The sequence below is a fragment of the Arachis hypogaea genome, chromosome 14, assembly GCF_003086295.3.
Source record: "Arachis hypogaea cultivar Tifrunner chromosome 14, arahy.Tifrunner.gnm2.J5K5, whole genome shotgun sequence".
NCBI lineage: Eukaryota > Viridiplantae > Streptophyta > Magnoliopsida > Fabales > Fabaceae > Arachis > Arachis hypogaea.
The window spans coordinates 17,859,162-17,870,984 of NC_092049.1; the positions used below are offsets into that span (position 1 = coordinate 17,859,162).

At 33.7% G+C, this 11,823-nt stretch overlaps 1 protein-coding gene across 1 annotated transcript; it reads left to right on the forward strand.

Moving 5' to 3' along the window:
* The first annotated feature begins 301 nt into the window (after nt 1–301).
* LOC112741718 (uncharacterized) lies at nt 302–1,538 on the forward strand. Its single transcript, XM_025790803.2, has 2 exons — nt 302–614; nt 710–1,538. Exons 1-2 carry the CDS (start codon nt 543–545, stop codon nt 1,193–1,195), a joined length of 558 nt encoding a protein of 185 aa, XP_025646588.1. The 5' UTR covers nt 302–542; the 3' UTR covers nt 1,196–1,538.
* Nucleotides 1,539–11,823: the final 10,285 nt, after the last annotated feature.

Genomic DNA, 11,823 nt, shown 5'->3' on the forward strand with positions numbered 1-11,823 from the left:
TAAGAACAGTATCAAAATCTTATAAAAAAAACATTTTAATACACTAAATTCTCATATATCATGTTAATACTTATTTAGTATTATTAACAATTCATGCAACATTTTTTGGATAAACACCATGTCTGCTATCATAAAAGAAATAATTTGCATAGAAAAAATTTCTATTTGGCAATTTCTATGGATGAAATAACTTCTTGTGGATAGAAAAAATTGGTCATAACTCATAACTGCTGTGAGAGAGTATTGTAAGAGGTATACGTATAGCATATTATATTAGTACTAGTTGTGGTGAATGGTGATTATTATGGGCGTGACTCTCACATTCACATCACGTCCATGTGGGATGAGAAAATTGACCCAAAGTTGGTAACACAGGGATTCACTACTTGCCCTGTGTTTCCGCGTAATGAACCTTATTCAATTCTAGGCACCAAATTTGTGAATGTGAACCCACCCCACCCATTATTAACTAATGCTTTTCTGTTCTGTTTTCTCTCTCTCCACTCTCCTTCCTTAGCTTCTGCTCATAACAAACAAACATAATGTTTAGCAAGTCGCCAGACCCTCAACATTTCAGTGACTATGGCTTTGACCCTCAAATCAACTATCTCCAAGTAAGCACTATCAAAATCTCTTCTTTTGTTTCTATTTTATTTTAACACCACAATGCGATAATTACTATTATTTTAATTTTTTTTAACTAAACCAGGTTTTGGAGGAAGCCATGAAGCACAAGCGTGACACATCTTCATCTTCATCAAGATCCATAGACTCCATACACTTCAAGCTTCAAAAGCCCATTTCCAAGGATCATGACTCAAGGACCAGCAGGCTTCACAAGCCCGCCAAGAAGAAGCGCTGGTGGAAAAATGCCCTCTTCTTCTTCAAGTTCAGGTGGGCCCACCACTACCAAAACATCAACAACGTTAATGATGTTCACCAGGCCCGAGCCCGGGCCTTCCGGGCCTCAATGTCAGGCCCGGTGTACTTGACGGAGAGCAGAAGCGGGTCCTCGTCCCCTTACTACCGTACTGCCAGGCGGCCGTCCTCCGGGCCCCTGGCCGGAACCATGATGCCGCCGGCGAAGGGTGACGTGGAAACACCTTACCTGAGCCTGAGGGACCTGAACATGGAGCAGCAACAACTCCAACAGAGGGTTTCCACCTCAGCCAAGCCCATATACTTGGTCACGTAATAATTAATAATAATAACACACTAATTAGGTTGTTCTCCTTACAACTTTGAAATCTCATGTCTTAATAGTTAGCTAATATTAACGGGTAGGGTTTAGCTCTCTGGATTCTTGATGATGTCTCTTGCATTTATGTTAGTTTGGTATATTTTGGCTGAAATAATTGTGATATTTTTACTCACATTATTATTTTGTTTCCTATATGCATTATTGTCTCATTTTAGATACATTTTTGTGTCTTTTAATCTGTATGTGTATTGTATTCAAACTATCAAATGCATATTGAGTTAAATTAATATTCCAGAAAAGTGAATACAAAGATCATCTTTTATTTTGTTTTTATAAATTATCTTTTAATCTAACCGAAGGGGGGTTTCAATTGTTTGGTTTGATACATTGGGGGAAAGGCCGAATCCTCCTTTTTGTGTTTGTGACACACTTTTTTTAGGGGGAAAAAAATTAAAAAATCAATATGCAAAGTGGAAAGGATACTGAGCTCTCGTGCTTTTGACCAAAAGTCCCACTTTCTTTTTTGTATTTTTCCTTTTCCTTTTTCTTAAGCTAGTCTAGTAATCTAGTTTGTTAACTAATCTTGTTGGATCTGTTATGAAGTATAAAAAAATGATTTTGTGAATTTTATATATATATATATATATATATATATATATACCTGTTTCTACTCTCTTGTATATCTTTGTCCTTAAAAAGAGGATCATGCCTATTGGATAGTTTAATATAGTTTGTTGGTAGCTGCACGTTACTAATATAGCGCCAAGGTTTGTGTCCGTTAATTTGGACCCATCTGGAAATCTTGGAGTCTAGATAGAGACTGAGTTACACTGTCACAACCCCCAAGATCCAATCTAAGTTTAGCGTTGTTTTTTCTTTTTGTTGCCCATGTTCTTTCCCATTTCATGTTACAATGGATTAATATTTTGTATATCTGAATTTTATTTAAAAATTGATCACTTGGTTATAAATTACTACAAACACAAAATAGGATTTGAATATTAATATTTATTTAAGAAGATGAGTGAATTAATTAATTAATCAACTAAATTGATTTTTTTTTTGGTTATACAACACATTTATGTTAGATATTTTATAAAATATTTAACATGTAGTATCAAAGTCAAATTGTCTCTGCCTTATCATTTTAAAATTTAATTAGTGTATTATTTTGATAAATTATTTTTAAAAAAAAGTATAGTATGAATTTTGAAATAGCAAGGCAGAGACAATTTAGCTTTGATACCACATGTTAAATATTTTATAAAATCAGTAATTTGCGTACCTCCGGTCATTGTCAATAAATTCTTTGATTTGATTTGGAAACTTTTAATTCTTGAATCACAAACTCATATGAAATCAAAGTGTGTTTGTTTGTTATTGTGTAATTAAAATTGGGGACCCAAACTTTATAAAGTTTATGAACAATCGTGTTCTTTTCATAAAAAAATAGATCAACTGCTAATATAATTAATTAATATTTATAACACCATCTAAATTAATTTTTATATTAACAAATTAGATTACAATTAGAATAAAAATTCTAACAATTTACACACATCCCACGTACACACTAACCTAACAACTACACTAGGATTCGAAGCTGGTGTGGCTTCATTTGAGTTTAGCCATTTAACTTTGCCATGGGGCGTGGGGGGTTCACCATAGGGCCCAAACGACAACGTTTAACAATGTGCACAAAAAGATGGGAAAGCTGCCACTAGGCACTAGGGGTGCACATGGGTCGGGTGAAGCCGGGTTTGATGTGACCCAGACCCGACCCGAAATATACACCGGGTCTATTTATTAGACCCGAATCCGGCCCTAAACCCGATGAAACCAATACACTTTCGAGCCACAATTATACCGGGTGAAAATCGGGTGAAAACCGGGCCATTAACATTACATTACATTGATACCTTCTTGTAAGCTAGCATGTAAAAATATCCAAAGTTCCAAGACTCCAACCATTATTTAACATGGTAAAATTCACTTAGAAAAATATAACAAGAACCAACCCTTCTTCAAAATTAAAGCATAACCACAATCAATACTAAAGTATAACCACAATCAATACTAATATTGTCTAATAATACCAAATATTTAAATCCATACAAATAACACAATATTATGCATTCTAAACATAAAACATTAACTTATAGTCTTATAATGACTAATAACACAAAATATTAAGATTTACAATACTTAAATTCCACATAAGAATAGTCATGATCCATCACTAATAACACAAAATATTAATTGTGTATGATGACCGGGCCACCGGGCCGACTTCGGGTGACCCGAGCTATGGCCCGGACCCGACCCGAAATAATGACCGGGTCTATTTTTGCGACCCTTACCCGGCCCTAAACCCGATGAAATCACACCAAATTAGCCCCAAAAGTGTTCGGGACCGGGCCGGGTCTGTGCACCCCTACTAGGCACTAGCCCACAATTTATATTATTTCTATCTTGTATATTAAATTTACACGCCTTTTTTCATTGGATGAAAAATTATGTTATACTTATATTCAATAAATCGTATAAGTTAGAAAAGAAACTGAAAATATTCAACTACTAAAGAATCATGAAAAAAGAGAGAAAGATGGAGGATTCAAGAATGGTTTGTGTAGTTCTTTTAATGTTTGAAATCTGAGTACGAGTTAATGTATTTATAGATTTCTTATTGAGTTATTGAATCACATGAGTTACTAAAGAAATTGAATGAGAAATTAATGCGCAAAATAAAAAAAAAATTGCACTAAAATGGACAGTTATAAATTAGTATTTGAATAAGAAAAAATATAGGTAAACAATAAAAATACTAAATAAGGTGAACAATGGATATATCGGATGTTCGATTCACTAGATGTGCGGATGGTCATCTAATATTAAGATTTAGGTAGATAATTTAGGAGTATAGTGTATTTTTATTTTATTGAGTTAAGTTTAAAGCCTATTATTCACATTATTTAAAAAAGTCATTCTAACAAAATTCTTTTGAATAATGTTATAAGACCAACACAATTTATTATTTTCAATAATAGTTAATCAGTAATAATATTTAAAAAAGTTTGTTAAAAAAATAGTGATAAACTGTTAACTAAAGATATTAAACTACTATAAAAATATTGAATAATATAAATTAAAATGATTGGCTTTAAACTTTTTTTATATGATATAAAAATATAAAATAACCCTAATTTAATGGTTAAGACTTAAGAGTTGTGTTTAAACTTCATAATTTAAGTGCACTGGATCTTGCCTCCCCCACAATAACCACTTTGGAGTTATTCATAGTCAGCCTAATTTATCTAAAGTTAGACCTAGTCATTATATGAGATTTTTAATTTTGATACGAAGGAAATGATGGTGTATAGCAGAAATATGGGGGTTTATGGTATATCACCGAACTGTGATGGCTACGCAGAAGTAATCAAACGGACCGATTAGGGGTACTGAAATCAGACGGTCCGATTTCACCAATCGAACGGTACACAAATTGGTGGGTCCGATTAGTGCACTCCTTCCACGTGGCGCGCATGCAGATGGCTTCCTTGGTTGGCTTGGTTGCAATCTCAACAAATACAAGTGTTTCCTCCCTTTCAGCAGACATCTCTTTCACTCTCATATCCCTCTCTTCATGCTCCCAACTCCATAACTCTGCCCATTATTCACCATTGTTGGACCACAACAAACCTTGAAAAAAATTGAAAGACAATGCCAAGAAGACCAAAAATCAAAGAAGTAAATCAACCAGAGATTTATATTGTTAATTATCTTAGACATCCTAATTATATAAGTTTTTATTTTTTAATAATTTGATTTAATAATAATAATAGTTAATTATCTTAGACATCCTAATTATATAAATTTTTATTTTTTAATAATTTGATTTAATAATAATAATAGTGATAATATTATATTTTATTAGCAATATATATTATAATGGCACTAAGTAGAGATTAATCATGTATGTGTGTATGCTATTGTTACTGTTAGGTGGTTAGAAAGAAATAGAGATTAAAATAGGGATTAGTCATGTATGTATGTATGATAAATTTCTGTACCGTTGATTTGGATTTATTTATGATTGTTGGTTAAAATGAAATGAAATGAAATGAAAGAATGAATGAATGTGAATGAAAGAAGGAGAATGAGATCTGTAGATATTAGATTTAGATATTGTTATTGGTATTAGTATTAGTAATTGAGTTTAATAAATTATCATGATTAATAATATAAATTAATAAATTATTTATGATCGTTAATAATTGAATTTAAGATAAATTAGTAAACCCTAAACCTAAATTGGAAAATTAGTATGTTGTTTTATGAATAATAATAATAATAATAGAGGTTAAAAGAAAAAAATATTTGTTCTACGAATAAATAATTTATCAGTAGTGAAATTATTCTGATTAGTTAGTTAAGGTTAATTAATTTTTGTTATAAGGTAATGAATATGATTGAAGGATTTTTGTATAACAGATTTACTGTGTATGTTTGAAATGCAATTATGCTGGTAATTAGTTATAATGGACATATAAGGATAATTGTGTTTTTGTTAATATAGTTATATTATACTGGTACTTATAATGGAAATGTGATATTGTAGGGTTAACGGATGTTAATATGTGATCACTTAAAGCCGCCGGATCCATACAACCAAATTGTTGAGTCACACTTACGTGAGACTGGATTTTATTATGTTTCCTAGATTGGAGTTATCCAATGTCAGTCAGCAATGATTAATGTTCTGATTGAGAGATGGCGGCCTGAGACTCACACATTTCATTTTCCGGTTGGTGAGTGTGCCATGACCTTGGAGGATGTGGCGATAATTCTCGGTCTGCCGACAAATGGTCTTCCAGTTACAGGACCGACCATGAGTAGTTTTGAGGCATTGGAGACCGAGTGCTTACACCAGTTTAGGGTTGCACCGAGGAAGACGGACTGTAGAGGAAGCTTTATAAAATTAATGTGGTTTAGGAGTTTGAAAGATCGTATAGTGTTGACTGATGATGTTCATATTCAGATGTATGTAAAGTGTCACATAATGTTATTCGGGACAATTCTGTTTGGAGATAAGTCGGGTGCAACGGTGCACTGGAAATTTCTGCCTTTGCTCCGTAACTTCGCTGGGATCATACAGTTTAGTTGGGGTTCGACATGCCTGGTACACTTGTATAGATCATTGTGTAGGGTAACTTGTGTCGACTGCAAGGAGATGGACGGTCCGTTGACACTGTTGCTTACTTGGGCTTGGATCCGGCTACCATTTCTTGCACCGATTTCCGACAATCCTCGAGTGTTTTCGATTGCAAACAGGTAATTTTGATTAAAGTATACATTGAAAGAAGTTCTAGAAATTGTATTTTGTTTTCCACAAAATAAGTTAACTAATGGATTGTCTGACGGCAGGTGGCGTAACTGGGATCGTGAAAACTATGCCTACCGATATAATTCGTTTGCGCACTACAGGAGTCAGGAGGTTGTTGGATGATCTACAAGAAAGACATGTATGTTGTAAAATACTAGTACCGAATTTAGTTTGGTCAGTGAATTAATTGTTGTGTAATCGTCTGACTGTTTCGATGTGCCCAGTTTGTTTGGCAGCCTTATGGCATTGGAGACATTGACCCAGATGTGATTCCTTTAGACATCTGTCATAATTCGGTTATTTGGAGTGCCAATTCAATTTTTTTTCGCAACACAAATCGCTGGGTCCAATTGGTGTACTCTCGGATTAAAAAAAATTTGCCCCCCAGAAATCGGTGGGTCTGATTTCATGCAACAGAAAATTCCTCCTCACACAAATCGAATCGTTCGATTTGTGTTCCTTTTTTTCTCTGCAAGAAATCGGACTATCCGATTTTTTTCCTTCCAGATTCCTAAGAGTAATGCCGTCATAACAGTGTAATTCACCCCTAATCATCATAATCCAGCATAACTCACAATAATAAATTATATAAAAAAAATCTAAAATAGTAAAAGATTATGTTTCATGAGCTATATATAATAAAAAATATTTTTAAAAAATTATATATCAAAATTTTTCACATATCCCTGTTATATGACCTATATTTCATTGTCAAAGAGAAATACAAAAGTAGTAAAAGTAGGCAAAGTATTTGATGGAGGTTTATAAGAGAGCTCCATCAAATGAAATCGTGCAAAATATTTACAAGATTTTTCTAATTTAATATATATATATATATATTGTCAATAAATATTTTACATATTTTTTTATTAACTCCTTTATCAATGGTCATACTTATGTTATCACTCTTCAACATTTTTTTTTCATTTCTTTCATTTTCATCCTATCTACTATTATTTTATATCTACCATTATTTTAACTCTGCACAACTTAACCTAAACACTACTACTACAAACTCATAATTCTCAATGTTATTTTCACTAACCATTCATTCTCTCTAATGCAACTGTAAAGATGTTATCTTCTTCTCTTATGTTCTCATAAGGGAATACCAAGACTCCTCTTTTTTTTTTTTTCTATAACTTGAGGTCAATATTCAGATACTCAATGGTACTTATAGTGACTCTACTCATTATTCTCGACAGGCACAACAAATTATTCTCAACATCAGAAGCTAATTTTTTTAGATTCAGTGTCACAAGAAAAAAGCCGTTAAGCAACCACCACCTCCTTTAACCTCCCTCTTTTGACCTTTCTCTCTCTTCAACCTTCTCTCTATTATGCTGTACCCACCCTCTTTGCAAGCCTCAAATTCATAATTTAACTCTTCCAACCTCTTGAGACTAGAACCGCCTCTACCACTATTCTTATTTCTACGCTGAGGACAATCTCGTCTGCGAGAAACTATTCTTCACTCCTTCTCGTTCTACTAAGGCAGACCAGACCCATACCTGCTTCAACGGGATCTTTCTACCTTGGTAACAAATATTTTTGGTAATTCAATCAAACAATGTATAATACTAAGTTTTTAATTAATGTCTATGAATCTCTATTCAAGCCATGTGTATGCTGGTTCTAGAAATTAAGTAGAAACGAATATTGTTGTTTTGTTTAAAAACTTCTTGTTGATAGAGGGGTTATTAAAAAATTATATAAAATATCTGTTGACAATGAGTATATATAAAAATATAAACAGATTTGTTACACATCCAAGTATTATTGCCATCTAAGTTCAACCAAGTAGACCCAACACCAACAAAAATTATTCTCATTAAAAGAGCACGATTAACGCGCGGGGCTTTACGTTATCGTCGTTGTCATCGTCGTCTTCTTCTTCTTTGCGTTCTTCCTCCTCCTCCTCCTCCTCCTCCTCCTCCTCCTCCTCCTCCTCCTCCTCCTCCTCCTCCTCCTTTTCCTCCTTTATCTTCGCGTTCCTTCTTCTTCGTATGTTTTTTCTTCATCGTCATTATTTTGTTGCTGCTGTTGCTGTATTTTTTTCTTTTCTTCCTCCTCTCCTTGGTGATTTTATAGCATTATGTGTTTCTTCTTCTTCTTTGTTTGATTTTACTTCTCTTTTTCTTGGTTTTATTCCTCTCTAGAGAATGAAACAAGAAGAATTATATCAAAATAAAATAAAAGGAAGATGAAGAAGAAAAATAAAAAAGAAGAAGAAGAAGCAGTAGAAGATGAGAAGAAAGAGTTTCGAATTGTGCAGAATAACGAGACCAAATATAACTTAATTCACTCAGAAATGAACCGAAATTACATCCAAAATAAACCAAAAATTAAATTTTGAATGAATCGAAATTACTTAATGATGACGATACACAAACAAACTCGTTTCAAAACAAGGACAGACAAAGTGCACCTTATTTAAATCCAGAATGAACCGAAATTACTTAATGATTGCGTTAAAAAACAAACACAAACAAAATTGAATGTTCAGAAATTTTCTCAGAAATGAACTGAAATTACATCCAGAATGAATAGAAAATTAAATTCAGAATGAACTGAAGTTACTTAATGATAATGATACACAAACAAACTCATTTCAAAATAAGTACAGACCAAGTGCACCTTATTTAAATCCAGAATGAACCAAAATTACTTAATGATTGCATTCGAAAATAAGCACACAAACAAAATTGAATCATGAGCAAAAACACATCCAAACCCATCAAGTAATTTTGCAACATTATGCGTTTCTTTTTCTTTGTTTGATTTTATCATGTTTTTATTATTATTAAGAGGGTAAAACAAGAAGAATTATGAGAAGGAAAAACAAGTAGGAGAAGATGAACAAGACAAGAAAAAGAAGAACATGATGAGGAGTTTTGAGAAGTTTTTTATTCTTGTTTCTTCTTTTTTGTTTGATTTTTTTTTCTCTTCTTCTTGGTTTTATTCCTGTCAAGAGAGGACGTGAGGAGGAAGAGTTTTGAATTATGCAGAATAATGAGACCAAATACACCTTAACTCACTCAGAAATGAACCAAAATTATATCTAGAATGAACCGAAAATTAAATTTCGAATGAACTGAAATTACTTAATGATGACGATACACAAACAAATTCATTTCAAAACAAGCACAGACCAAAATCACCTTATTTAAATCTAGAATGAACCAAAATTACTTAATGGTTGTGTTAAAAAATAAGCACACAGACAAAATTGAATGATCAGAAATTCACTCAGAAATGAATTGAAATTACATCCAAAATGAGCCAAAAATTAAATTCCGAATGAACTGAAATTACTTAATGATGATGATACACAAACAAACTCATTTCAAAACAAGTACAGACTAAGTCAATTTTGAACAAAAATACATCCAAATCAATTTTGGATTAGACAATGTCATCAATATAGCAAAATTTGATGATAACGATAACAATACGGCGATAACGATAATGACGATATGTATTAGAAGAAGACGACAATGACAATAACGATGATGATCATGATGACGATGATATGATGGAGGAGATGGATGAAAAGGAAGGAGGAGGAGGAGAAAAAGAAGACGTAGCATCAAGAGTGAGTGAATTTGAAACAAGAAGAAGAAGCGCGTGAATCTAAAAGAGTTGATTGGACTTGGTTGGTTAAATCACTTGAATGTGGAGATTTATTAAAATACAAAGTAGTGGAACGGGATAATTTTGTAAAACATTTTGCGTAGCTCCATTGGATGGAACCCTCCTATAAAGCTCCTGGGATTATGGAAGAATAAGGCTTAGTGAGGCTGATTTGGTGAAAGTGAACTCTAATATGGGTTGTTTAAATTGTAAGATTCCCAATAGATGTGCTCAGCATAACAAAGAGAAGAGGTATGGTATGGGCCAATACCAAACAAGCCCAACTGATGGAATTGAGCCTGGAGCCCTGGCGGGTTGGATAATCACAACTAGAAGTAATCCAGTGGCGTTATACATGGATAGGAGAGATCAACAGATTCTTGTTGGGGATGGCCATGGCTTCGTTTGGGCCATTGGGGATTTTGAGGTGGTGTGCGACGGTGGGTACATTGTTCTGCATATTCCTAAGTTTTCTTTGGCGGAGGTCGCGGGTGCAGGTGAAGGGCACTGCATGATCTTGGGAGAGAGGAAGGTGGAAGGTTCAGACCTTCGCACAGGGGTTGTGAAGTCTGCAAGGCCTAACAGTGACGAGGAGAATGATGGGGGAATGGGAGGGCAAGAAGCAAGATGACTGGCTGTTGGTGGTGGTGGCTGTGATGATCGTCAGGCAAAGGACGATGGTGTGGAGAGTAGTAAAGTGCGAGGAGCTTGTCGAGCCACTACTGAGCTGAATGGCGACGGGAAGGAGTTGGTCAGAGGTGCCTGGCATTAGGTGAGTCTGGTGGCGGAGAACCGTTTAGTAAACAAAGAAAATGGTGTTGGGATGAAGACAATTTCTGATGAGGAACTGACAAAGAAGATATATGAGACTGTTGCAGAGGGTGACACTATTAGCAAAGGGGAGGCAGGGAAAGCAATATCTAAGAATGAGCTAGGCATGTTGAATCGATGCTATGCCAGAATAAGTAGGGTTAACGTGAGTGGCAAGATGAAGACTGGAGCAAGCTTGATGAGGGATGATGCAGCAGAGGAATCAGATTCAGGGGATGAAAATAATTTGCTGGAGGAAAGTTGTTTCCAAGAGGAAGGGACTGTAAGGGACTTGGAAGACAATAAGCCGTACCAGGTAAAGTAAGGAGGAAGTTGGGATGAAGATATTAAAAATCTCTAATATATAAAAAATAAGTAACAATTTAAAAAAAAAACTGAAAAAGATATTATTACTAATATTTTTTAATTAAATAAAATTTTTCAAATCCTATAAAATTGGATTCTTTTTCTTCTTGTAACTGTCCTTCTTGATTCGTTTGGTATTAATTCTCTCTGTTTTAACTGCTACAACTGAGAGATCTTTTTAGTTACGAATATTGTGAAGAATAACTTAGAAACAAAATGAAAGATGAATTTCTTGTTAATTGTCTTTTAATTACATTGAGAAAAAAATTACTGAAAGATTTGACACAAATTCTATTATCAATGAATTTTATGATACGAAGAATTGGCCATTTCATTAGTAAAAAGTACACATATTTTTTGTACTTTAAAATAATTCTTTATCGGTATATTTTTGTAATACATTTTACATTATATAATTTTTTTACATATT

Excerpts from the sequence above, each read along its gene's own strand:
- LOC112741718 (XM_025790803.2), top strand. The coding sequence starts at position 543 with ATGTTTAGCAAGTCGCCAGACCCTCAACATTTCAGTGACTATGGCTTT. Across the intron at positions 615-709 it reads CTCAAATCAACTATCTCCAA|GTTTTGGAGGAAGCCATGAA; the intron begins GTAAGCACTATC and ends TAACTAAACCAG.